This window comes from Opisthocomus hoazin, chromosome 27, assembly GCF_030867145.1.
Source record: "Opisthocomus hoazin isolate bOpiHoa1 chromosome 27, bOpiHoa1.hap1, whole genome shotgun sequence".
Lineage (NCBI taxonomy): Eukaryota > Metazoa > Chordata > Aves > Opisthocomiformes > Opisthocomidae > Opisthocomus > Opisthocomus hoazin.
In genome coordinates this window covers 1,053,069-1,078,869 of record NC_134440.1, presented here as the reverse complement: position 1 = coordinate 1,078,869, position 25,801 = coordinate 1,053,069, and the positions used below count along the sequence as shown (strand labels likewise).

Genomic DNA, 25,801 nt, shown 5'->3' with positions numbered 1-25,801 from the left:
ACCCCCGTGGCCGGGGACGCGGCGCAGCACGGCAGGGGCAGCGCGCTGGGCGCTGGCTGGGCGCGCGTCTTCGCGGCTGGGCGAGAGGAGGCACCGCCGGCGCTGGAGCATCCGCCGCCTTCCCGCTGCAAACGCCGCGGCTGCGGGACACGGCCGGTCTCTTCTGTAAAAACGGGGTCTTTATTTCCTTGCTCAGAAAAATAGATTCATTTCAAAATTAATAACAAAAAAAAGAGTTTAAAGAGAGGGAATGAGGAAAGTAGAGGCTGGAATGTCGCTGGCAGCGGGGTCTGTACACGAGATGGTGCGAGACGGGGCCGGGTGACGTCCCGCTCAGTAGCTCTCCTCCTCCTCGCGGTAGTAGTGGTACCCGGGGGGGTCCCCGCTCTGCTCGCAGGCAGCGTTGGCCACCTCGCCCGGGCTGCCCTGCGGGCAGTACTTGGGGTCGTAGATCTGGCGGCCCAGGCCGAAGACCTGGCCGCTCTGGTTGGCACCCTGGTTGGAGCCCATCTGCAGCGACATGGAGGAGTTGTCGCACTTCTCCGTCCCCGTCTTGGCGTCGTAGATGTGTCTCCTGGTGCCGGGAGCCGTCATGCCGACCTGGAAGGACAGGACGGAGCAGGGCTGAGCCGTGGTCCCCCCACCGTCCCCCCCACCGCGGCCGCCGTGGCTCACCTGGCTGGCACACTTGTTGGTGCCCATCTGGAGGCTGATGGTGGAGTGGTCCATGGGCGGCAGGATCTGGTTCTTGGGGTCGTAGAGGTGCCTCCTGGTGCCGTAGGCCGTCATGCCGGACTGGCTGGCGCACTTGTTCGTGCCCATCTGACAAGAGGGTCGGGTAAGGACCGAGCGCTGCCCCACACGTGCCCCTTCTCCTCCCTCCCCGTCCCCCCACAGCCCGGGGGGCACAGCCAGTGCTCCCCAACCCAACCCGGGTGCACCCCCTCCAGGCTCCCGGCCACCGAGTGCTGGGCACGGAGCCGAGAAGGTCCCAGATCTTGAGGACACTTGAGGCACCTTGACCCTCGGGTCCCCCCAGCCGCGCTTGGAGCCATGATGGTGCAGAGGGTTTGATAAAACGGGACCCCCCCACCCAGCACCCCGGCCCTCGGGAGCGTGCGGGGGCCGCCCACCTGTAGCCCGATCACACACTGCCCAGCCTTCATCTTGGCCTCGTCGAAGTTCCTCTGCTGCTTCTCCGAGTACTTCACGCCGATGTCCACGCCGCTCTGCATCCCCTTCGTCTTGGCCTGCCGGGGAGGGGCGGTGAGGAAGAATGGGGGTCCCAGGCCTCCCCCCCTCTCCCTGGGCAGGGGGAGCCGTGGGGTCTGCCCAGCCGGTCCCCGCGGGGCTGTGCCCCCCCGCCGCCCGTCCCTGTGCGCTCACCATCCCCGCCAGCGCCAGCAGCGACACCTGCACCTGCGTCAGGTTCCCGCTCTCAAAGAGGTCGTTGGCTTCGAAGAGGTCCACGGGGTTCATGCCGTAGCTGGCCATGGCCTTGATGAAGTTGGAGAGGTTCTCGAGCTGGGGGGGGGAGGGGAGATGGGTAAGACCAGATGGGGCCGGGACGGAGCCGGGGCTCCGCAGCGGCTGGGTCGCGGGCAGGGCTGCCTGCACCTACCTGGTGCCAGTTCTGCGCCGAGCGGTTGATCTTCCTCACCGAGCTGGGCTGCAGCTTGTTCATCAGCCTGGGGGGAGGCAGGGGCAGCGGGGGCTGCGGGGAGCAGAGACCCCAGCCGGCAGCGGGGCACGGGGCCCCTTCCCGAAGGTCCAGCCCAGGTCTCCCCCATAAGCACGAGGTGATTCCCCCCTGCCCCCCCAGAGGCACTTTGGGGGCCACTCCGGCCAAGCAGCACCACAGCAGAAACCTCCACCAGGTCCCACTGGCGCGGGCATGGCCCGACCCAGCCCGCCCTCCCCACCCCGAGGGCTGGCGGGGGTCCCTCGGAGGGCAGGGCTCCCACGTCCCCACCCGGACGGAGCGGGGGCCAAGGGGCGCGGGACTCACTCGCAGAGGATGACCCCGTCCTTCAGCCCCTTCTGGAAATCGGGTCCGATCTGCTGCCCCGTGACGCTCTCGATCCACGTCCGCAGCTCGGCCTCCTTCTGCGGGTCGTACTTCTGGGCGAGCTGCGAGGGGACGGCGAGGGGGCAGCTCAGGCGTGGCCCCTGCCTGCACCCCAAGCCCCTCACGGGGGACGGGTCCCCCCAGCACAGACCCACGGCGAGGCCCCCTCCCCAGCGCCGTCCCCGGGGAGCACTGGGGACACGGGCACCCCGTCCCCCGGCTCTGCAGGGCGGTGGACTGTGCCCGGCAGCCCCCAGACCCACAGAGCCGGGGGCGAGGTGGGCACAGCGAGCAGGGTGGGTGCGGCGGGCGGCTTGGGCACCCCGGGGGTATCGGTGCTGCCGCGATTCTCCGGCACGCAGGAACCCCCCGGGGGGGGGGGGGGGCAGGGGGTAAAACCAGCGTGACCTCGGCACTGGGGAGTGCATCGCCCCCGACCCCCAGCCCCCCACACAGAGCCCGCTGCCCCACAGCTTCTGAGCCTTCCCGCAGGGCGATGCCCCCCCCCAGCCCCCCGGAGCCGGCCCCGAGCCCGGGGGTCCCGGAGGGGCCGAGCTCGCCGCCGCAGATTCCTCGGCCACCGCGGCTATGCCAGGAATGCGGCCGCTCCCCCCGAAACGGAGCCCGGCCGCCCGCCCCCCCGCAGCCCGGCCCCCCCGAACCCCTCCCCGGCCCCGGCCCGGCCTGCGAGCGGCCGACGGGCACCCCGCGCTGGGGGGGGAAAGGAGGGGCTGCTCGGGAGAGCCTGCGAGCCCCCCATCCACCCCTGCCCGTCCCATCCCGCACCGGAGCTGTGACCCCCGTGGGACCGCGGCCACGGGAGACCCCGCGACGGTCCCGGCCCCGCTGCCGGGGGGAGCCCTGGGCCCACGGGGGAGGCTCGGCTGGCGTGGGGTGCAGGAGGGGCCCCCCCGGAGCAGGAACACAGCCACGGCCCCATGGGTGACCCGGCCCACGGACCCCACAGCCCCACAGACCCCATGGACCCCACAGACCCCACGGACCCCACAGACCCCTGGCCCACGGACCCCACAGACCCCATGGACCCCACAGGCATCCCGGCCCACAGACCCCAAGGACCCCACTGACCACCCAGCCCACGGACCCCACAGACCCCACTGACCCCCGGCTCATGGACGCCACGGACCCCACTGACCCCCGGCTCATGGACCCCACGGACCCCACTGACCCCTGGCTCATGGACCCCACGGACCCCACGGCCCCACCAGCGCTCGGGCAGCCGGCACCAGTTCCTCCCCCCAGCCCACGGCCAGCGTGGGGGTTTCTCGAGGCACGGGACGGGGCAGAGGGGACCAGCTCCCACTACGGCCCAGTTTGCAAGGGCTTGCGCAGACTGGGAGGCTGCCACTGGTTGAACTGGTTCCCAGTCGGTGATGTCAGCCCCCGGCAGCCGCGCCGGGGCAGTCAGACTGGCTCGAGTCTTGCTGAATCAAGGCGAAGCGCCCGGGATCGCGCAGCGTCGAGGTTCCGGCGCGTGTCACCCGCTCAGCCCGCGTGCCACCCGCGACCCGCCTGCGCCCGGCGACGGAACGCAAACCCCCGGCGAGGCCGAGCGAGGGGACCCCGGCCCCAGCCCTGGCTGCCACATCCCCGCAGCCACGCGCGGCCCAGATCCGGCAGCGGGGTGGGCAGCTGCCCCGCACCCCTTCCCCCGCCCCGTCCGGGCAGCTCCCGCGTCCCCGGGCAGGGCACGGCTCGGCCGCAGCCCGTCCCACCGCCGGCGTGGCAGCCGTCCCCGCAGCCCAGCCCTGACCACAGACCCAGGCAGTGGGGCCAAGGGAAGGGGGTGCCACGTCCCCCCACTCCCCCGGCCCGCGGGACCCCGGTGACCCCACCGGTGACCCCGCCGCAGCAGCACAGTGAGGGCAGCGACGGTGGCACCGAGAGCCATGGGGTGCACCCGGGTACCCAGCGCTGCTGCCCGCACCCCATCCTCAGCATTTCGGTTGAGGGGAGGCTTCACGCGCCCGGGCAGGAGGGGGCTGGCAGGGTGGGCAGATGCCTGCACCCCGCGGCACCCGGCTCCTTCCCCGGGGTGCAAACGCCGGCCGGAGGCACCGGTTCCCCTTTCCCCTTCCGGAGCCGTGGCAAGGCCTGGGTGGCCGAGGGTGCCCCGGGAGCGCCCGGCTGGGGGTCCCCCACTCCGAGGGGCAGGAGGTGGCCGGGGGCTGCCCCTGCCCACCCCCAGCCCGGGCCACCAGCCCTGTCCCCAGCGAGGGCCGCAGGGACCCCAGCCAGGTCGGAGTACCCCGCGGGGCTGGGGAGCTGCGGGGAGCAGCAGCAAAAGGCGTCTGGAGCTGGAGGGGGCCGGGGCCACCTCCCCATCCCCGGGTGCGGACGGGAACGGAGCCCCGGGATTTGCCGGGGGCGGGGGGGGCAACAGCGGCCGCTGCCGGGGCCTGGGCGGGGGTGGGCGAGGCAGCGGCGCCCGGGACCCCTCCCAGCGCCGGTGCCGCGGAGACACCTCCCGGGACCCCGCGGGCAGCTCCAGGGTACCCCGGGACCGGGAGCCCAGCCCCGGCACCCCCCGCCCCTGAGAGCCCCCGCAACCCCCGGCTCTGCGCCCGCCGGCGGCGCCGGGACCCCCCGAGCTCCACCCCTGGGACTCCTCCACTCTCCCCACGGGGACGCACCGGGCCCCCCCGGCTCTCCAGGACCCCGGGGTGTAACCGGGACCCCTCAGACCCTCCGGGGTGCCCGGCTCTCCAGGACCGCCAGGACCACCGGTACCCCCCGGCCCCGCCTCGCCCCCCCGCCCGGTGGCACCGGGCCCCCCCGACCCCCCCCGCAACTCACCCGGTTCTTGACCTCGGCGGAGAGGCCGTAGGACGGGCCCTTGTTGAACTGGGAGCTGCTCATGGCGGGGCGCGGGGCGCGGGGTGCGGGGAGCGGAGCCGGCACCGTGCGGGAGCGGGAGCGGCGGCGGGGCCGGGCGGGGCGGGGCGGGGCCGGAGGGCGGGGCGGGGCGGGGCCGGCCCCCCCGCGCTGATTGGACGGGGCCGAAATGCCCAAATAAGGGCAGGAGCGGCTGGGTGGGGTGGGGGGTCCCGCACCCCGACACCGGGACCCGGGAGGAGCGGGGGGCACTGGCAGCAGCGGGGTCCAGGGCCGGCGCGGGGGCTGGAGACGTCCCGGGCACACGCGGGCATCCCCCCCCTCCCCGCACGGCCACGCGCACGCAGCTGTACCCGGGCACACGCGTGTGCATCGCCCCGTGCACGCACATACACGGATGCGCGCACCCCGACCCACGGGTACCCCCCCTACCCACGCACCCCCCCCCCCCGTCCCGCTGCCCGACCCCCGGTCCCCCCAGCTCCCGCTCCGTGCCCGCCACGGCCGCCCCTCGCCCCGCGAGAGCCCCGGCCGGCAGCGAGGCCCCGCGGGGGGGTCCCGAGGGCAAAGCTGGGTCCCCCCTCGGGGGTCGGCAGCAGCCCGGTGGGCAGCGGCCAGGGCAGGATCCGGCCGGGGGTCCGCAGGCTGCGGGAGGGGGAGCGCGGGGGGGCACGGAGCCCAGGGGGGAGGCAGAGCCGGGAGCATCCCGCGGGTGGGACCCCGCAGCCCCGCATCCCGCTCCGCCCCCCGCCCCGGGGCCTCCAGCAATGCCCCGCGGGACGGGGCTCGTCCCCCCCGGACTGACGGACACCCCCAGAGCCGGGCTGCACCCCACAGAGGCCTGGGGTCCCGCGGGGTTCAGCCCCGGCCCCGCGGCGTGGGGCTCTCTGCCCCCCCGCACCCCTCCGTGCAGCCCCGCGCTGCAGCACCGCATCCCCCCGCAAACCCCCGCCGCCTCCCGCCCGCCTGGAGACCGCCCCGGCCCCCGGGGAGCCCCGGGGGGGGGGGGGAGCGGTTCGGGGGTCCCCCTTCCCCCCGGCCCGGGGAGCCCTGGGGCCGCGTTCGCCTTTTCCTGTTTCGGGTTCGCGATTGAGGAAATGAGGCGGCGTCACGGCCCGCCCGACAGCGCGGCCCCGGCCCCGGCCCCGACGGCACCGGCGGCACCGGCGGCACCGCGCAGCCCCAGGCCGGGGCTCGGCCCCCCCGGGAACCATGTTCTCCCGGAAGAAGCGGGAGCTGATCAAAACCCCCTCCATCTCCAAGAAGAGCCGGGCGGGAAGCCCTGTCCCGCAGACCCCGCCGGTGAGCGACCCGCGGGCCCCCCCCGCTGGGGTGGGCGGCCACGGCGGCCGCGGGGCGGGAAGGGGGACCCGGGTCCGGCCGGGGGGGTCCCGGCTCCGGCCGGGGGGTCCGCGAGGAGGACGAGGAGGAGGAGGAGGGAGCCGAGGAAGGACCCTGCTCGCTGGGCCTGTGGGGGGGGGTTTGCCCCAGACGACTGGGACGGAGCGGGAGGGTGAGCGGCAACGGGCGGGGGGAGCCCGGCGGCGGGGAGCTGCGGCCGAGGGTTTGGGGAGGGCAGAGACACCCCCAAACTGCCCGGGGGAGGGGGCGGGAGCCGGGGGACCCCCGCCCGGGCTGGGGCAGCCCCGGTGCCTGGGCTCTGCCATGCGTTTCTTGCCCCGGCCCCCCCCCGCCCCGGCGCCGGGGGTGCGGGAGGAAGCGCCTGGCCCCGACGGGGCCCGCAGCGGCCGGGGCTCCCCCGCGCACCCCGGGACCGCCCGCCCCGCACTTGCGCCGCGCCCGCGGAGCGAGGGGCCGGACCGGGCCGGGGGGGCCGGACCGGGCCGGGGGGGGCCGAGAGCCCGCCCGCGGCTCCGCAGAGAGGGGGACCGGCACCCGTCCCCGTCCCCGCCGCCTCCCCCGGCCCCGGCGAGGGCCCCGCGGGGGCGGGCGGGGGGATGCTGGGCCGGGCGGCGGGGAGGAACAGCTACAGCCCCTGCGCGGCCGGGCGCCGGCGGGGGGGGGGGGCCCCGCTCGGCCCCGCGCTCCGTGGACTCGCTGCCCCACGCACCCGCCGTGCGGCTGACGGTACGGCCCCGGGGGGTGGGGGGGTCGGGGGGACGGGGGGACGGGATCGGGGGGACCGGGGACAGGTTCTGGGGGCCGGGTGGCCGCGGCCCTGTCGGGGCGGGGGGGCTTTGGGCAGCCCCGCGGTGGTCTCGCGGTGTAGGGCTGCCCCGCGCCCACGGCAGCCTCGTGGGTGCTCCCGGGGGGAGGACGCGGGGGGTTCGCCCCATCGGTGCCAGCCCCAGCCCCTCCCTCGGGGCAGTTTTACCCCTAGAACTTGGGGGTCCCCCCAGCCATAAAATGCCTGCGAAGTCTCCAGCCCGCGGCGCGGGAGGTGTCCCCGTCCCTGCCCCCCCCCCGGGGACGGGCTGAGAAAGAGGAAGGGACGCGTGGGGCCCGATCCTGCTGCTGCTGGGCTGTGCCCGGGACCCCGAGCGCGGGGTCGGGGTGCTGCCGGGGACAAGGCAGCGTCACCCCACCCTCACTCTGTGCCCCCCATGACAAAGCGGACCCAGAGGGGCTGGTGGGGGCAGACGGGGTGCCCGAGCCCGCTCTGGCCTGTGGTTTCGGAGCCGAGGCCGCCTGCGGAAGCCCCATGCTGGGGCAGTTGGTCCCCGGGACCCTTGGGAAGTGCCGGCTGCGGGGGCTGCCCGTGGCACGGCACGGCATGGCGCGCATGGCACGGCACGGCATGGCGCGCATGGCACAGCATGGCATGGCACAGCACGCATGGCACGGCATGGCGCGCATGGCAGGGACAGGGAGCACCCAGCCCCTGCCAGCTGCTGCTCCGCTGCTCCCTTTGCTGCCTTTGCCCCCCGAGACCGTCCCCACCAGCCCCCACCCCAAATCCCCGAAGGGCTGGGAATGCTGGGGAGGGGGATGCCTCACCCCCGTGCCATGGCTGGGCTGGATCCTCGGGCTCTGCCAGGATACCTGGCTGGGGAAACTGAGGCACGGCACAGCGGCAGGGGCTGGTGCCAGCCTCGCAGACAGCAGCCCGTCCCTCCAGGCTGGTGGCACGGGGGTCCCGGGGTGCTGCCCAGGCCGGGGTCCCCGCCGAGCCCCGTGGCAGCGGCCGTGCCCTCACGCTCGCCTCTGCTCCCCAGGACCTCTCCCGCAAGGACTGCCTGGAGGCGCCGGGCTCGGGCCTGGGGGAGCTGCCCCCTGCCAGCTCCAAGCTCAGCACCAGCCCCAGCGCCGTGGGCACCCTCAAGCGCCCCACGAGCCTCAGCCGCCATGCCAGCGCCGCCGGCTTCCCCCTCACCGCGGCGGCCCCCAGGGCTGTGCCCAAGGGCCACAAGACCCCCACGTCCTACAGCCCGATGGAGGGCGGGGAGGGCCCCTTCATCGACACCGAGGACATCTCCCAGCTGCTGACGGACGTGGCCCGCTTCGCCGACGCGCTGGAGAACCTGCGCGACGTGGTGCTGCGCGACGGTGAGTTCCGCCGTGCCCCCCGCTCCCGCCGCCCCGCTGCCGCCCACCGCCGCGGGGACAGCGCGGGAGCGTCCCCTCCCTGGGGACAGTCCGCACCCGTGGGTGGGGGTCTCTGCCCGGGCCGGGAGGGGACCGGGACACCCAGGGGGCCGTGTGGAGCCGTGGCAGCCGTGGGCAGAGGGGTGGTGGGTGGCTGCCGGGAGCTCGGAGCCGGGATAACGTGGCTTCCTGCCTGCGAGCTATTTTCATCCACCCGCTTTCCTGTTTACAGCGCGGTGGTGCCAGCTGCCTGCCAGGGCCCCCAGAGCCCCGCGGGGCACCGGGCATGGCCCCCCGGCCCCCCGACCCACCAGCGCAGCCTCCACGGGGCGGCCAGCGGGATGGGGCCGATGGCTTGGCGTGGGCGCGGGGCCGGGTGGGCTGCGGGGCCGTGGGTGGGTGTCCCTGCCCGAGGAGGCGAGGGCAGCAGTGGGGACCTCGTGGTCCCCGCGGCGAGGTGGGGCTGCGGTGGGGGGGTGGGGGGGGTCACATGATGCCGTGTTTTCGGCGCTGGCTTTGCAAAGATGTTGACGCATCCCCGCTCGCCGTGGGGAGCGGCTGCGCCCAGCCTGGGCAGTGCCCGGATCCTCGGCTGGGGCGGTGGGAGCGCGGCCGGGGTCTGCGCTGCCGGGGGGCAGTGGGATGGCAGCCGGGGTCGCGATGCCTCCAGGTCCCTGGGAGGGTTTGGGCGTTGAGGCGTGAGGAGGAAAGTGCCTGGGGCTGGCAGTGACCCCCCCACTGCCGTGGGTTTGGGACCGCGGGACGGTGCCACCCCCGATGCGGCAGAGAGACGGGGAGAGGCTGGGGTGACCCGCGGGGCCCTGCCGTGATTCTGGAGGATCCGGCTCTCCCCCGTGCCCAGCCAGCCCCATTCCCAGCCCCAATCCCCGCTTCCCACTCCGAAGGGGCCTGGAATGGGAGAGGGAGCAGAGGAAACCCCTTCCCGGTCCCCAGCTGGGGCTGGGCTGGAGGAGGGTTTGCCCGGGCGGGCAGCGGGTGCCAGGCTCCCACCCCAGCGCTCCCCTGCAGCAGGGTCTGCACCCCAGGAGGCTGCCAGCGCCCAGCCCCGTGCCCCAGCCCCGGCACCGGGCTGGCGGGGAGCGGGGCCGGACCCCGGGCTGGGGGCTGGAGCCCGCGGAGGGGACGGTTCTGGGGAAGGACCCTGTGGGACGCGGTGAGCCCGGCTGGACAGGCTTTCCACATCCCTCTGGGCAGCTGGGAGCACCAGTCCGGTGGGGAGGGAGGGGAGGAAATGAGGAGGAAATTCCCAAACTGCTTTCAAGGGAAAAAGTTACTACTGAGGAAAAAATGCCTGAAAGGTCGGGCTGCCCCGGGGAGGCTCCGCAGGGCAGGGACACGGAGCAGGGACACGGGGCAGGGACACGGGGCAGGGACACGGGGCAGGGACGTGGGGCAGGGACACGGGGCAGGGACACAGGGCAGGGATATGGGGCAGGGACACAGGGCAGGGACACGGAGCAGGGACACGGGGCAGGGACACGGGGCAGGGACGTGGGGCAGGGACACGGGGCAGGGACACGGGGCAGGGACACGGAGCAGGGATGTGGGGCAGGGACACGGAGCAGGGACATGGGGCAGGGACACGGGGCAGAGATATGGGGCAGGGACACAGGGCAGGAACACGGGGCAGGGACACAGGGCAGGGACACGGGGCAGGGACACAGAGCAGGGACACGGGGCAGGGATGTGGGGCAGGGACACGGAGCAGGGACACGGGGCAGGGACACGGGGCAGGGACACGGGGCAGGGATGTGGGGCAGGGACACGGAGCAGGGACACGGAGCAGGGACACAGGGCAGGGATATGGGGCAGGGATGTGGGGCAGGGACGTGGAGCAGGGACACGGGGCAGGGATACGGGGCAGGGACACGGAGCAGGGACACGGGGCAGGGATGTGGGTCAGGGACACGGGGCAGGGATGTGTGGCAGCGGCTCAGCCCCCCTCTCTTGCAGACCCCCAGGAGCCCCAGCGGCCGCTGGCCCACGAGTGCCTGGGTGAAACCCTGCGCATCCTGCGCCAGGTCATCAACAAGTACCCCCTGCTCAACACCCTGGAGACCCTGACGGCCGCCGGCACCCTCATCTCCAAAGTCAAGGGTGAGACGGTGGGGCTGGCAGCTCTGTCCCGCTCCCCTCCTGCCCTGTGCTGGGACGTGTGGGGTGCGGGGAGCCCGTGGGGGGGCTGCTGGGACGGGAGCTGCCCCACGGACACCGGAGAGGGCGAAAGCATCGGCTGCCTGCTGGGGTGTTTTAGTTTTAAGGACGATGCAGTGTCAGAAATCCCGGAGCCCAGATCCTTGCCTGGGGGCTTCCAAGCCCCGCCGCAGGAGAAACGCTGAAATCATGGGATCCTGCTCCCGGCAGCACCTCGTGTTTGTCGGAGCGGGGTCTGCGGAGCCCGGATCCCGGCCGGGGCACCACCCCCTGCCCGCAGCTACACCAGCGGGGAGCGGGACGGCTGTGCTAACCGCAGGCACAGCACAACATTTTGCGTCACCGCGCCGCTTCCTGGACACCGAGCAGCAACCGCGAGGGGAGAGGAAGCCTCGTGGTGGGGGGCAGGAGGTCTGGCCCACGCTGGGTGGGCTGGCGTGAGCTCCAGCTGCCCACGTCCCTGGGCAGAGGGGTGGGGGCTGATCCCAGCCCCTCACCGCAGCCCGGGGGCTCGGCTCACCGTCCCCGGCACCCACCGGGGCAGAGGAGCCAGCAGAAAGGCACCGGGGTGCTGCGAGTGTCCCTCGGCCCGGGCGCCTGTCTACGCCGGTCCCTGCTGCCGCCGGCGGTTCCTCTTTCGGCCGTGGCGAGAGCCCTGCCGGAGGAAGCCGTCCCGCCGTGGGGCAGGGGTCTGGATGGGGGGCAGCAGGACGGGTCCGCAGTCAGCAGCGCTTTCCCGGCAGCCCTGGGTAACGGCAGTGAGCAGAAATGGGAGCCAAGTGATGCTGGCAGGGGAGTCATTCCCGGGAGAAACAGGGGGGCAGAGGCACTGCGCTGCCCTAGAGAAGGTCCATCGTCCGCAGGGATGGTCCTCACCTCCCCGGACCCAGCCCCAGCCCCACGGCAGGGCTGAGACCGGCGGGAGCCGGCAGCTCCTTCTCCCCGAGACAGGCACTCGTGGCGACAGGGCTGCCTCGCTTCCTCGTTTCCAGGTTTCCATTACGAATCCAACAATGAGACGGACAAGCGGGAGTTCGAGAAGGCCGTGGAGACCATCGCAGTGTCCTTCAGCAGCACGTAAGGGACTTCTGGCCAGCGATCCCCCAGAGAAGGTCCCCTGAGGGACCGCGTTATCCCCGCTGGCCAGGACACACCTCCACCCCTCACCCCATCCCCTCGCCCACGCACAGCCCCACACAGCCCCACTGCTCTGGGGACCGGGGAGACCCCACGGGGAGACCCCACGGGGAGGGCAGACGACTCCTCCCGCTCTCACCGGCGATTCCTCCAGCCCTGGGGAGGGACCCCAAAGCCTGCTCGAGCCCACAGGCTCTGTCTCCCGGCCCCTGTTCAGTGCTGGGCCAAGCTCTGCTCCTCCAGCTGAGTGACCAAGACCAGGTCCCGTGGAGCTGAGCTGATCCCCGCCGACACCAGTGCTGCAGCCCTGACCGCCCTGGCCCTGGCCCGGTCCCTCGGTCGCGGGTCGGGTGCTGCTGGGTGACAGCCCTGCTTGTCACTGCCCGTCCTCCCTGCGCTGAGCCCGGTCGCGTTCCTCTCCTCACAGCGTGTCCGAGTTCCTCATGGGGGAGGTGGACAGCAGCACCATCCTCTCCATCCCACCCAGCGACCAGAACCAGGTGAGTGATGCCCGGTCCCATCGCGCCGGGCTCGGGATGTGCCGGGCGCTCAGACCCGGCTCGGGAAGGGGCTGAGCCCCCCGCCCCCGCCTGGGGATCCCCAGCTCACCTCCAAGCCTGTCGGGGCTGCGTGTCGGCTTTGCCTGCTTGCTCCTGCCCTCACCATCGTCCCCAGGAGGGGAGAAGCCGCTTGGCAGCCCGACCAAGAGGGCAGGGTGGCCGGGAGGGGACGGAGCAGCTCTCAGCAGGGGCAGAAAGCGGCTCTGGTTGCTCTCCGTGGCTCTGCCCCGGTCTGGTGTGTGCCCAGAGCAAGGCACCTCTCCAGCAACGCTCCCGTTAGCTCCTGGCCTTCCTCCGGAGCCGCGGGCCGGGCACAGCAGCTTCCAGCAGCAGCAGAAAGGCTCCGGCAGCACCGGGTTTCTGCGTCCCCGTCAGCCGCCAGCCCCTCCAGCTGCTCCCCTTCCCCGGCTCTGATCAGTCCCTTTCCTCTCCCGGTTCCCAAAGACCATGGAGAGCCTCTGCGGGGGGATCGCCGGGGCCGGAGGGGCCAGCGTGCCTCCAGGCGTGCAAAGCTACGACACAGGTGAGCAGGCAGGGTCTGGGCGCGCGGTTTGGGGTCGTGGGGTGCCCGGCTGAGCAGCCCGGCCGGCACCAACCGGCGTCTTCCCCGCCGCTGCTGCGGTTCTGAGCCACGCAGGGCTGCTTGGCTGAGACACGGCAGCAGAGCTGCTGGCACGGGGGGGCTGGCAGGACCCCAGCACAGCACGATGCTGGCGCAGGAACGGGGAGCTTTGCGCTGAAAGCTCACGGGGCTCGCAGGGGCTCGCCAGGCTGTCCTAGGGTTTTCCCAGCTGTTCCAGTGCTCCTGGGAACTCGAAGGCGCTTGGAGAGCGCATTTCGGGCTGAGACATTCGGCGTGGGTCTCCTCTTTCTCTCCCCACCCTCTCCCTCGTCCCACCGCAGGCCGCCCTCCGGCCGAGGAAGTGGACGTGATGCTGCAGCGCTGCGAGGGAGGGGTGGATGCTGCCCTCCAGTACGCCAAAAACATCTCCAAGTACATGAAGGACCTGATCGGATACCTGGAGAAAAGGACCATGCTGGGTGAGGCGGGGAGGACGGCGGGTGGGTCCTCTCCGGAGTGGGGCTGAGCCCCTACGGCAGCACCAGCACAGGTCGAGGTCCTCCCATGCACGAGGCCGAGGGAGCCAGGCACTGCAAGGGCTGCAGTGAACTCCAGCCCCGCAGTTCCCGATTTATTTGGAAAAAGGAACCCGGTCAGCAGGGACACCCTTGCGGCTCGGACGTCCTTCCAATCTCAGCCTTTCTCTTCCAGAGATGGAGTTCGCCAAAGGGCTGCAGAAGATGGCGAACAGCTGCAAGCAAACCATCAGCCAGGAGGCAAGTCCCCGCGTCCCCGACGGCACCGGCCATCCGGGCTGCTCCAGCGGCCCTGGAGAGCTTCTCTTGCCCGGCCCCGGAGAGCGGGCGTGCAGTTCTCCAAAGCTCCTTCCCTGGCAGAATTCCCACGTCCTAACCAAAGCAAAGGACGATGCCGAGACCCTGCGAAAGCTCCTCCATCGGTAGCTGGTGCTTCTGCCCGGCTGTGCCGGCAGGGAGAGCCCGGGCAGGCTCGCACGCCGGACGCGCCCCAGCCCCTGCTCTCCAGCCCGGGCACTGGGCAGGCGATGCTCCAACCTCCCCCCAGCAGTCTCCGTCCCCCCAGGACGCGTCTCCGTCGGCTCACGCTGCGGTGCCGGGCTCAGGGCCGTGTGTTTTCTCCTTTCTCAGACCAACATGCCCTTCCTGTCCATCTACCTGCTGGCCCTGGAGCAGGACATGGAGCACGGGACGTCGGTTCTGCAGGCTGCCAACACGCTGCAGCACCAGACCTTCCTCCAGGTGAGCGGACGGAGGGCCGTCCGTCTGTCTCGAAGGGTCCTCCCCGGGCAGCCAGGCAGTGAGGAGGCCACTGATCTGCTCAGTCCTGCTGCCCCAGGCAGCTCCTCCACAAACGGGCTCTGCTCGGCTCAGCCCCGCTCGGGCTCGGCGTTCCCCGGCTTTGCGCTGGCCTCGGCGGATTGAGCCCAGGGGCTCAGCCGCTTCAGGTCCTTGGGGATGGGTCGGACGCAGGGTCTAGGAGAAACCCCCAAGTCTGGCAAAGCAAACAGCACCTCCTCACCGCTCTCACCTCGTCCGAGGGCTCTGCGTGCCCACATTCCCCGCCAGCCCCCGCCAAGCCGCTCCCGTCTCGAGCTGCTCTCCGGAGCTGTTTGCCTGGGAGCGGGGACCCCGTCTCCTGTCCCTGCTCTTGCTCAGCTCAGGCTGGAGGGAGGCTGCCAACTTCTGTCCGTGGCACAAACCCTGGCCGTAACCGAGCCCAGCGGCGCTGGGAGCGATAACAGCCGCCGCGGGGAACTTCTCCTTGCAAAGCCTTCTGCAAAGGGAGGAGCGGTGAGCGTCTGGCTCAGACCGCCGTGGGGGCTGTCCCCCCCCTCCCCACGCAGCCGCTAACAGTGAGACGCCTGGAGCACGAGAAGCGGCGGAAGGAGATCAAGGAGCAGTGGCACCGGGCGCAGAGGAAGCTGGTGAGTAACAGACCCGCAGCCCCGGCTGGGTTTGCGCGCCCGAGCCCGGTCTGAGTGCCCCCGGGGCTTGTGCCCCTCTGAGGGTGCCGGGCCCCTTGCCCCCCTCCAGCAGCGTTTGGAGCTTTGTCCTCTGCTGTGCTGGGGGACGCTGGAGAAACGGGGCACGGGGGCCAGGAAGGGGGCCCTGGGGAGCCGGCGGGGGAAGCGATGGGTCCAGTCCTCACCCCGGTCGCTGCTTTCCCCGGCAGCAAGAGGCAGAGGTGAACCTGCGCAAGGCCAAGCAGACCTACATGCAGCGCAGCGAGGAGCACGACAAGGCCAAGTACATGGCCGTGAAGGCGGAGGAAGAGCAGCAGAGCACCGCCAGCAGCATCACCACCAAAACCCTGGACAAGAAGAGGCGGCTGGAAGAGGAAGCCAAGAACAAGGTGGGAGCACAACAGCTCTGGACTCGGGCTGAGCATCTGCCTGGCCAGAACCTTCTCACTCCTTGCTGCCCGAGCGCAGGGACAGCCCTGAGCTATGGGGACCGAACCGAGCTCCCCACGGATCCTCGGGCACGGCGCAGGAATGCCTAGAGGAGCGCGGTCCAAGCGCAGAGAGTGGTTCTCCACGTCCTCCTTAGCCACGAACTGCTTCTCCTGCTCTCCCAACTCAGGCAGAAGAGGCGATGGCCACGTACCGGACCTGCGTTGCGGATGCAAATACCCAGAAGCAGGAGTTGGAGGATACCAAGGTGAACTCCTTGCGGCAGATCCACGAAGTGATCAAACAGAGCGACCAGGTCATGAAGACGGTGAGTGGGGCGTGCTTGGGGTGGCCCCGGGGCAGGGGGTGGCCGTGTCCTGCTCAGGAGAGGTTCAGAGCTGCCGCCCCAGCAGACCCGGCTGAGCTGCTGCTATCTCAGATGAGGCGCAGGTGGACGTAGAGCTCTCCTCGCTCCTTTGTGCTCCGAAAAGCCAAGGCTCAAGGCTGCAGACCAAGCTCCTTGTCTCTCTCGTTCGTGTATGTCACCTCACAAAGCTCACGTCTCATTTTCTCTACGTCATTTTCAGGCCACCATCTCCTTCTACCAGATCATGCACATGCAGACGGCTCCACTGCCCGTCAACTTCCAGACGCTCTGCGAGAGCAGCAAGCTCTACGACCCCGGGCAGCAATACGCCTCTCACGTCAAGCAGCTGCAGCGAGGCGACGAACCGGACATCCAGTACGACTTCGAGCCCTACGTGTCACACAACGCCTGGTAGGAGAGGGGAGGGGAAGGCGCTGCTGCTCTATGCTCCGCTCCTCTGCCGCTGGCGCTGGGCATCCCCGCAGCACCCGGCTGCGCCCAGCGCGCCCGAAGGCAGCTCCTGCTGGGAAAGCGGGGCTGGATGGGCTGGGAATCGCCCTCAGAGCCTCCGGTGGATGGGGCAGGCTGCTTGGTGTCTGGGGGAGAGGACCATAAATCCTGAGGCAGGGGGACAGCGGCCATGGATAAGGTTTTCAAGCACCCATCCTCCCCACGCACTCAGACCTTCCCTTCTCTCCCTCGTTCCGCCCGCCAGGTCCCCCTTTACTCGGACGCGGAAGGGCAGCTTCAACGCCGGCGAGCTCTCAGCGAACGCCGGCTCCGACGGGGCCGGCTCGGACGCGGGAGCCAGGGAGCAGCAGAGCGGGGCTGCGGCGGCCGAGCGGAGAGGTGAGCCCCAGCCGAGCCCCCGCAGCGCCGGAGCAGGCTGCGGCCCCCCGGCCCGGAGCCGTGGGGGTTCTGCAGGGCGGGCTGGCAGAGCAAGCCTTGCGAGCTGAATTTCCTGAAGGACACGCAATCAGAGCTGCAGGTTTTTCGCTTTTGCTGTGTGGTGCTACCTAGCAGTCCCTCCTCCACCTTCCCATCTCTTCTTCTGCTTGCTGGGTGAAGGCACCACAGCCCCCCCCAGCCCCTTCCCCAGCCCCGCAGCAGCTTCCGTCAGCGACTGCGGTGTCTCCCAGAGCCCAGGCCCTTCTCCCGTGTTTCTCTCCTGAACGCAGGAAGCAATCTCCGACGGACTCTGTGTTTTCCTCTGCAGGTGGGAGGGGACACCAGGTCCATAAATCCTGGCCAACCTCCGTCACCGAAGCTGACAGCAGCCTGGATTCAAGCGCAGGTAGGCGCCGAGAAGAGCCCGGGGCAGGGAGTCCTTCCGCTGCTGTCAGCCAGCCCAAACCCAGAGCGTCGGAGTCAGGCGCGACCTGGCTCTTCTTTTTGTTATCTGCCTTGTAATCACACTGTGTTGTAAATAACTGCTCTGATCCCAGTCTCCAACAGGGTGGGATGGGACGGGACAGGGGACCACTGAACCTTCCCGCTGTTCCGGCTGCAGTCCCCGGCGAGGCTCTCTGTGGGCACACACAGCCCCTGACAGCTCCCAGTTTCCCATTTTCTCCAGAGCTGCCCCAGCCGCACAGGGCATGCGGCTGCTCGCTGTGGGACTCAGCCACGAGCGTCAGAGCGCTTGGGAGAGAAACGGCTTTGCCGATCATCTCACCGGCTTGTGGGTTTTCTCCTGACAGGTGAATTCAGCCACAAACTCCAGCGGCTGTCTTCCAACGGCACCATGTCCTCCAGCGAGGAGCTGGAGGAGAAGGAGGAAAATGCCACCCCCTTCGAGCAGGGTACGTGAGAGGGCTCCTGCCCCACCGGGGCAAAGCTCCCTGCAGGTTGACTTTCCCCGAATTCGGTAGCTCTGGAGGTAAACGGAATGATTGCTGGGAGGGTACCTGATGGCGACCCACGAGGAGCCCGACAGCATTGCCTTTACCGGGGGCTGAGCTCGGCTCGGAGCGGTGGGAACAGGCGAGCTGGGGCCGAGCACCCCGGCGTGCGGGCTGCCTGCGGTGCTGCCAGAGAACGGGGGCACCCGGCTGCTTGCCCGCTCCGTGCCAGCGGTCCCGCTGCTCCAGCTCTGCCAGCCTCCCCTCCGCAGGGGCCAGGCTGCAGCCGCGCTCTGCTCTGCTCGTAGGCATCAACGGGATCAGCCCCGAGATGACGGCCCCAACGGGGCCCTTCCGAAACATCGGCCTGTCCAGGGCCGCGCAGACGCACCGGCTGAGGAAGCTCCGCGCCCCCTCCAAGTGTCGCGAGTGCAACAGCTACGTCTACTTCCAGGGCGCGGAGTGCGAGGAGGTAAAGCTGGCAGAGGTGGGAAGAGAGCTCGGAGGGTGGAGGAGGTGGAGGATGCGTCCCAGGACCGGGGTGACCTCCCCCTCCACCTGCCCACGGTCCTGTGACCGCCCGTCCCCCGCGTCCCCGCACGCGTGGCAGCGGCGCATCGCAGTGCGGCTTTTCACGCGGGCGGCAGAAGCGCAGCCAGGAGCCCCGGCCCACGCGTGGGCAAACCCACGGCCGTAACCGTGGCCAGGAGGGCCGAGCTCCCGCGGCAGCAGCGGTGCCAGCAGGCACCTGGGGCAGGACCGCGTTAGCCCCGCTCTGACCGTGCTTGGGAAGACGTTCCTCCCCTGGGGAGGGGTCCGTGTGCTTTGCTTGGCCCCGCGCTGTCTCCAAGAAAGGCGTTTTTCCTGTCTGCTGCCCGGCTCCACGAGCTCCTCGTGCTCCGAGCGATGCCTCCATGGCTGCCCTTCCCCTCCCCCGGGGTGCTGTCTCCCACCGCCACCCACTCCCCCGTCTCTTCCAGTGCTACCTGGCCTGCCACAAGAAGTGCCTGGAGACCTTGGCCATCCAGTGCGGCCACAAGAAGCTCCAAGGGAAGCTGCAGCTTTTCGGGCAAGACTTCACGAAGGCTTCTCAGAGCAGCTCGGACGGCATCCCCTTCATCATCAAGAAGTGCGTTTCGGAGATTGAGAAGCGGGCGCTGAAAACCAAGGTGACGCGCGCTCTCTTCCCCCTTCTCCAGCTGAGCTGGCTCGGGTGCCTGCTCCGGAAACGACCCGCCTCGGCGCGGAGACCAGCGGGCGCTGTTTTCAGGTTACTGGAGGGAGGAAACCAGAAAGTCCCGGGTGATAAACGTGGCCCTGATACCCCAAACTCTGACCGTGGAAACTCACTTCTCTTGCCTCCCTCTTTCCTACGCAGCAGGAACGGCCGTCACGTCTGAGCTGGGAGGGGATGTCCCAGAACGGTGTCTGAGGGGGGGTTTCCAGCCCCGAGAGGAGCGGGTGGGAGCTAGCAGCTCGCCGTCTCACGCAAACACGCAAAGAAGCAGCTCTCCTCACTTCGGCCCCTCTCTTCTCTCCCTCACAGGGCATCTACCGAGTCAACGGCGTCAAGACCCGCGTGGAGAAGCTCTGCCAGGCATTTGAGAACGGGAAGGAGCTGGTGGAGCTGTCCCAGGCCTCGCCTCATGATATCAGCAACGTCCTGAAGCTCTACCTGAGACAGGTCAGGGGCCGGGGATGCCTCCTGCGGGGAGGGGGAGGCGGTGGGAGGAACGACCTTCCCAGCACCGAACGCGGCTCCACCGAGCCGGCCCTGGCAGGAGGAACGGTGCCCGAGCTGGGCTGAGTCACGGCACGGCGGCGTGGGCGGCGAGGGGTCCCTTTGGCGGCGGCGTGGGTGGTGAGGGGTCCCTTTGGCGGCGGCGTGGGTGGTGAGGGGTCCCTTTGGCGGCAGCGTGGGTGGTGAGGGGTCCCTTCGGCGGCAGCGTGGGTGGTGAGGGGTCCCTTCCGTGGGGAGGGGGTTGGCAGTGGAGATGCGACCGTGTGCAGGCACCCACACGCTGCCTCCCCTGAGCCGACCGCGGGCCCCCTGCTCCCGGCGAGCCCCCGCGCAACGCGGCCGCCATCGCCCCGTCCGGCGTTCGCAGCCGCAGCGCAACCACGTGCAGGCGCCCCGAACCCTCCCTGCCCTCTGCAGCTGGGGAACCAGGCACACGAACAGGGAAGTGACCCAGCCAAGGTCGCTCCGCACGGCGCAGCCGGGGCTCGGCTCACATCCCCGAGCAGGGCTGTGCCCCTCGGGTCCCCTGCGGTGGGCTCACGGGGGGCTGTGCCCCTCGGGTCGCCCTGGGTGGGCTCATGGGGGGCTGTGCCCCTTGGGTCACTCTGGGTGGGCTCAGTGGGAGGCTGTACCCCTCAGGTCACCCTGGGTGGGCTCACAGGGGGGCTGTGCCCCTCGGGTCGCCCTGGGTGGGCTCACGGGGGGCTGTGCCCCTCGGGTCACTCTGGGTGGGCTCATGGGGGGCTGTGCCCCTCGGGCCACCCTGGGTGGGCTCACGGGGTGCTGTGCCCCTTGGGTCACTCTGGGTGGGCTCAGTGGGAGGCTGTGCCCCTCAGGTCGCCCTGGGTGGGCTCACGGGGGGCTGTACCCCTCTGGTCACTCTGGGTGGGCTCACGGGGGGCTGTGCCCCTTAGGTCACTCTGGGTGGGCTCAGTGGGAGGCTGTGCTCCTCGGGCCACCCTGGGTGGGCTCACGGGGGGCTGTGCCCCTTGGGTCACTCTGGGTGGGCTCAGTGGGAGGCTGTGCCCCTCAGGTCACCCTGGGTGGGCTCACAGGGGGGCTGTGCCCCTCGGGTCCCCTGCGGTGGGCTCACGGGGGGCTGTGCCCCTCGGGTCGCCCTGGGTGGGCTCACGGGGGGCTGTGCCCCTCGGGTCACTCTGGGTGGGCTCAGTGGGAGGCTGTGCTCCTCGGGCCACCCTGGGTGGGCTCACGGGGGGCTGTGCCCCTTGGGTCACTCTGGGTGGGCTCAGTGGGAGGCTGTGCCCCTCAGGTCGCCCTGGGTGGGCTCACGGGGGGCTGTGCCCCTCAGGTCGCCCTGGGTGGGCTCACGGGGGGCTGTGCACTGCTCGTGGCCGTTCTCCACCCCCGGCAAACGCCCCTACACAAACTGGAGAACTGGCAGCACAACCAGCGCGAAGGCAGCACCCACATCCTCCCCAGCCACCGCAAGGCAGGAGCAGAGGAAGCGGCTTCTCCTCCGCGCTGCAGCCTCCCCGCTTAACCCTTTGGTGCCGCCTCGCTTGGAGGGCTGGGTCGCGCCGCAGAAGGGCTCCTGGGCATCCCCTGCACAGAGAGGAGGGCTCGGAGCTGCCTCCGCGGTTTCTCCAGAGGAGAAAAGCAGAATCAGTCCTGAGCCGTGATCCAACACTGTAGAGAAACGGCCCCCGCGTCCCTCTGCCGAGCGCTGGGCTGGCGGCAGCGGCTCTGCCGTGAGAGGCAGCCAGGGCCTGAACGCGGCTGTTTAAGCCGCTCCGAAAGCATCGCCTGCCACGCAGACCCACCAGTTCGTTAATGCACACCCACCAGTTCATTAATGCAGACCCACCAGTTCGTTAACGCACACCCACCAGTTCATTAATGCAGACCCACCAGTTCGTTAACGCACACCCACCAGTTCGTTAATGCACACCCACCAGTTCGTTAATGCACACCCACCAGTTCGTTAACGCACGGCACTGGCTGCTTCCTACAACCTTCAGAGCAGGAGCTTCCACCTAAGCACATCCCCACCCCTGCTGCGGGCTGTGCCCGGCCTTCTCCGCCCCGGAACAATCCGCCCTGTCCTCCTCCATCCCTGTCCCCTTTCCAGCCGCCTCGAGCTGCCGCCGTGCCCACCCCAGGGCTCTGCTAGGGAGAAGCGGGAACCCCTTACCCGTGGCCTGGAGGTTCCCGACGAGCAGAGCGCCCACGGGGTGGCCAAACGCGGCTTTTTGCTTGAACTTCACAGGTACTAATTAGCTAGGACAAACGAGGCTGGATTTACGCGCTCCAGGCGGCGGATGAATAAGCCTTACCTCTGGGCAGCGTGCCTCGGCAGCACCGGGGCTGGTTCCGTGCTGTGGGCAGGTCCCAGGTCTCCTCAGCTGGGTGGCACGGGGCAGGTCTGGGGCTCGGGGAGGGTGAGGTGCCCCCGGAGCGGGAGGCACGGCTCTCCAGCACCCGGCGCTCCTGTTCTTGCGTGCAGCTGCCGGAGCCCATCATGCCCTTCCGCATCTACAACGAGCTGATGGGCCTGGCCAAGGAGAGCTTGCAGGGCGGCGAGGCCAAGGGCAAGAGCGGGAAGGGGGGCCCTGAGCTGGTGGACAAAGGAGCCGACACGGACAAGGTGGTGGTGAACCTGGTGCTGAAGCTGAAGGAGCTGCTGCAGGAGCTTCCCTGGGAGAACATGGCCACGCTCCAGTACCTCCTGCAGCACCTGAGAAGGTGAGGAGGGCAGGTCCAGAGCCCGGGCGGGTGCTGGGGCACCTTCCCTGGCGTCCCTGGAGCGAGAGGTGGGCGCAGCCTCCCCATGGACCCTCTCACGCGTTCTTCCTCCTCCTCCTCCTCCCCAGGATCGTGGAAGTGGAACAGGACAACAAGATGACCTCAAGCAACCTGGGCATCGTCTTTGGGCCAACACTGATGCGCCCCAGGCCCACGGACGCCACCATTTCCTTGTCCTCGCTGGTGGATTACCCCCACCAAGCTCGCATCATCGAGGCGCTCATCATCTTCTACTCGACCATCTTTGAGACCAAGGAGAGCGCGGTGCTGGGTGACTCCGGCAAATACGGCACAGGCGGCCAGGAGGAGGCAGCCGGCTGCCCGGACCTGGTAGGAGTCTCGGGGAGGGAGCAGCCTCGGGGCGCGGAGCCAGGACGGACCCTGCCTCTGCTGGCAACCCACCTCGCTTCGCTGCGGCCTCGAGCCATTTCCTGCCCCAAGGAAGAGTCCCAGCGGGCGAGACGGGCGGGGGTGGGAGGACGGAGCCTGGGCACTGTTACACAGGGGCAGAACGATGGCATTTCTCCCCTGAACGTTTTCTGGAACCACGTCTCCGTGAAGGAGTTTCCCTCCCCTCCGTGCCCTCACCACTGCACCTCTCCCTCCAGGCCAGCACAGGCTCCCAGCCCGCAGCTCCCGGCAGCGTCCCCTACCTCGAGTCAGGGAAGGGGAGTTTGGGTTACGGCGCCGACTCTTTCGCAGGTAAGTGAAAGGGACCCGGCCCTCCTCCGCGGTGGGCACAGCTCCCTCGGGAGGTACGAGGGGGGCACCAGTGGCAGGGCCACGAACCCCTTCCCCTCCCCCGAAGACCACAAGTTTGCTGAACAAAGCTCCCGCTGATGCCACGGTGCCGGGCGAGAGCGTGACGCCGGGCTCCCTCTGTCCCGCAGAGCCTGGTGACCGCTCCGTTGACTCCGACTCGGAGCTGGAGGACAGCGGGGAGCTGCTGGCTGCCGCAGACGAGGGCTCACGGACTCAGCTGACCAAACAGGAGAGCGAGACCAGCACGGACGAAGCCCAGTTCTGCGACGACGGGAGCGAGGGCCAGCGGAGCCGGAGCTGCAGCATGGGCCAGTCGGACACGGAGGGCAGCGCTCCCCGCTGCCGCAGCCCCCCGGGAGAAGAGCAAAGCGACGCAGAAGAGCCCCCCGAGAGCCGCCTCCTCGCTGCCGACCCGGACTACAACACAAACCAGTCCAACAACACGGCCGTGCTGGCCGCTGCCTGGCGCCAGCGCGGCCGCGAGCAGCAGCCCCGCTTTATCTGAGCCACCGCACAAAAACGCCGCGGACGCTGGGATGGGGCAAAGGGGCAGAACCCAGCAGGTCCCCGGGCGCAGCGACCGCGACGCTGCGGTGTCGAGGGGTGGGGAGAGGCGGCGCGGGGGGTTTGGTGTGTGGGCTGCAGGCAAGACCTCGCTGGCCCGCGGCTGGAGCGCTCACACAAAACCCCTCAGCCCCCGACGGGGAAAAGCGGGTCGGGCCGCCCCGGCTGCTGGGAGCCCCGGCTCGGCCCCGCAGCCTGCGATGATCGGCTCTTGGGAAGGAGCTGAAGCAGGGCAGACCCTCCAGGCTGGGAAGGAGCCCAGGGCTTTGCCGTGCCCGTGCCAGGTCACGGGCTTAATTCTTGCCCCGCTCCCTAATCCTGCGCCTCTGCTGCAGCAACTGCGATGCGAAGAGTCCAAGCAGCCGACCGTGCTCGCTGGCTGTGGCTGCAGAGGGAGCTGAGGCTGCCAGGAGGTGACACAGGGAGCGTCCCCCGCAGCGGGCAGGAGCAGGGCACTGCAGCCTGGCACGGGCACAGCCTGGACAGACGGACAGCACCGAGCACAGCACACGCGGGCTGGTTGTGCCGGCCTGGGAACAGCGCGCCGGGAAGGGGCCACGGCCAGAGCAGCGCTGGGTTGGCGCAGCGGGGGGAAGCCCCCCGCACCATCTCGCACAGAGCCGCGCCGTCTGCCAGGCCCCGCGAGGTACATTTATCACTTCCGACTGTTCCGGGCACCCAAAGTCCAGCGACGAATTTCCTGCCTCAGCGCCTCGGCGCGACGCAGGACTCCCGCCGCGACGTGCCCTCCCCGGCTCGGCTGGCGCGGTCCGCGGTGCTGCTGGTATTTATGGGCATTTTTCCACTTGGCAGCCCGCCAGCTGCGAGCCAGCTCAGGGGACGGCGTCTGGAGCGTTGTCTCATCTCTCAGGGTTTTTGTTTTTTCTTGATAAGACATTTGGTCTCCAGCAATCTAAGCTGCGAGGCCAGGACGCCGCCTCCGCCCCTCCCGCTGGCCCCGAGCAGGAGCTGGGCAGCGAGCAGGTCCCCAGGGGAGCTGCCCCCTCCCCAGGGCCCACGGCCCGCGCCGAGTCACAGCCCCTGCCAGCGTACGAGGCTTTTTGTTTTGTAAAGAGACCGCCCTTTGACACGAATCCACTACCTCTGCTGGCAAAGGAACTTCAAGGGTCAAACAAGACCAGCCAAAGTATTTTTTTTTAAAGCTACGAGACTTTTCTGCACTGAAGCATAGAGAAACGAGTAGATCTTCAGCTTAGAAAGAGCCGAAAGCTGCTTCCTTCCATTACCCTGCTTGTGTGTGGGCTGTGCTCCTGCGGTCGCCGCTGAGCGTGCCCCGGCCCCCCGGCCCGGGAGGGCACACGGCCAGCACAGGCCAAGAGCTCCCGGCCGGGACATTGAAGAAATTGCACAAATCCGAAGCTGCGTTCTGATAATCACCCCGACCCTCCCTCCGCGGGGTGCTGGCCACGGGACCATCTCCCGCCCCGGCTGCTCGCGCGTCGGACCTCGCCGCACCAGCTCCGAGGAGCACCCAGCCCGAGGGCCAAGGCGGGGGCAGACCCCCGGCCGAGGGAGCCCGGCGGGAGCGGTGCTCCGGCTGCGCGCACCCCGGTACGGCGGGACGGGGCCGCCAGCCGGGCGCTTGGCCCCTGCGAGGAGCAGCCTCCGGCACAGGGGAGAGCCTGGGCCTCACCGCTCCCAGAGCCCCCCGCGACAGCGGAACGCGTCTCGGCAAACCAGGTTAAAGGTACAAAACCCATGGCTAACCCACAGCCGAACGCTGGTCACTGAGCCAGAGACCTGCGGGTCGCCCTGCGCCGCGGCTCTTCAGCAAGCTGCTGGCTTCCCCGAGGCCGTGCCGCGGCGGCAGGACCACCGGCCGGCTGCCTCTCCCGCTGCCGGTACCCGAGGACGGGCGACGCGAGGGGGAAGGGACAAAATCTGCGCTTGAGCTGCGCGTGGTGACGGGCCCCCCTCTACCTGCGCGTCAGTTCAGCGTGGGAGGAGCAAAGCGCGTTGTTACGAGGTGCCGGTGCCGCTGTACGAAGCTGCGTCGCGTGTTCTGCTGCGCTCAGGCTGATACGCTTCCAAAAAAATAATAAAGTCGGTGTGTTCCAGCCTGCGTCTGTCCTGGGGATCGGGGCCTTCCGGATGCGTCCGCCCGAGGCCGCGGGAGGCTGAGCACGGCAAGGAAGCGCTCCACGGGTTGCTAGCAAGTGAACGGAAGTTTAGAAACCCTCGGGAGACCTGGAAAAGATTAAAGGGAAAGCAAGGGGGTGATAAGCAGCTCTCCATGGCAGTGTCTGACCGCCGAGGTCTCAGCACAAGGGCAGAACTGATGAGGAAAGCACCGAGGTAAGCGTGAACGGCGCCGCCCAAACTGCCGACGACAGCCGGAGCGAGCTCTGCGGGGCGAGCCCTCGGCCCAGCGGCGGTGGAGGGGCCTCAGCAGCGCGTTACCCCGAGC

The 25,801-nt window shown here is 70.0% G+C and overlaps 2 protein-coding genes across 2 annotated transcripts; one reads left to right on the top strand and one right to left on the bottom strand.

Annotated features, from left to right (window-relative positions):
* Window positions 1-161: 161 nt before the first annotated feature.
* On the bottom strand, window positions 162-5,007 carry CNN2 (calponin 2). Its single transcript, XM_075444240.1, has 7 exons — window positions 4,886-5,007; window positions 2,009-2,130; window positions 1,622-1,688; window positions 1,387-1,524; window positions 1,134-1,250; window positions 676-822; window positions 162-600 (listed from the first exon to the last, which is right to left on the bottom strand). The coding sequence occupies exons 1-7, from the start codon at window positions 4,946-4,948 to the stop codon at window positions 334-336; spliced, it is 921 nt and encodes a 306-aa protein (XP_075300355.1). The 5' UTR covers window positions 4,949-5,007; the 3' UTR covers window positions 162-333.
* Window positions 5,008-6,074: 1,067 nt separating this feature from the next.
* ARHGAP45 (Rho GTPase activating protein 45) lies at window positions 6,075-25,445 on the top strand. Its single transcript, XM_075444220.1, has 23 exons — window positions 6,075-6,226; window positions 8,101-8,431; window positions 10,445-10,588; window positions 11,638-11,722; window positions 12,210-12,282; window positions 12,787-12,865; window positions 13,246-13,383; window positions 13,616-13,680; window positions 14,071-14,181; window positions 14,787-14,867; window positions 15,116-15,295; window positions 15,526-15,663; window positions 15,923-16,113; window positions 16,418-16,551; window positions 16,919-16,996; window positions 17,403-17,504; window positions 17,852-18,015; window positions 18,524-18,712; window positions 19,090-19,227; window positions 21,749-21,987; window positions 22,116-22,377; window positions 22,656-22,749; window positions 22,938-25,445. The coding sequence occupies exons 1-23, from the start codon at window positions 6,137-6,139 to the stop codon at window positions 23,312-23,314; spliced, it is 3,483 nt and encodes a 1,160-aa protein (XP_075300335.1). The 5' UTR covers window positions 6,075-6,136; the 3' UTR covers window positions 23,315-25,445.
* Window positions 25,446-25,801: the final 356 nt, after the last annotated feature.

What these genes read in the sequence shown, in the direction of transcription:
- ARHGAP45 (XM_075444220.1), top strand. Translation starts at nt 6,137, where the DNA reads ATGTTCTCCCGGAAGAAGCGGGAGCTGATCAAAACCCCCTCCATCTCC. An exon ending in CGACGTGGTGCTGCGCGACG is followed by an intron (nt 8,432 to 10,444) that starts GTGAGTTCCGCC and finishes CCTCTCTTGCAG; the next exon opens with ACCCCCAGGAGCCCCAGCGG. An exon ending in TGCCACCCCCTTCGAGCAGG is followed by an intron (nt 17,505 to 17,851) that starts GTACGTGAGAGG and finishes CTCTGCTCGTAG; the next exon opens with GCATCAACGGGATCAGCCCC.
- CNN2 (XM_075444240.1), bottom strand. Translation starts at nt 4,948, where the DNA reads ATGAGCAGCTCCCAGTTCAACAAGGGCCCGTCCTACGGCCTCTCCGCC. An exon ending in CCGCCGAGGTCAAGAACCGG is followed by an intron (nt 2,131 to 4,885) that starts GTGAGTTGCGGG and finishes GTCCCCTCGCAG; the next exon opens with CTCGCCCAGAAGTACGACCC. An exon ending in CCAACAAGTGTGCCAGCCAG is followed by an intron (nt 601 to 675) that starts GTGAGCCACGGC and finishes CTGTCCTTCCAG; the next exon opens with GTCGGCATGACGGCTCCCGG.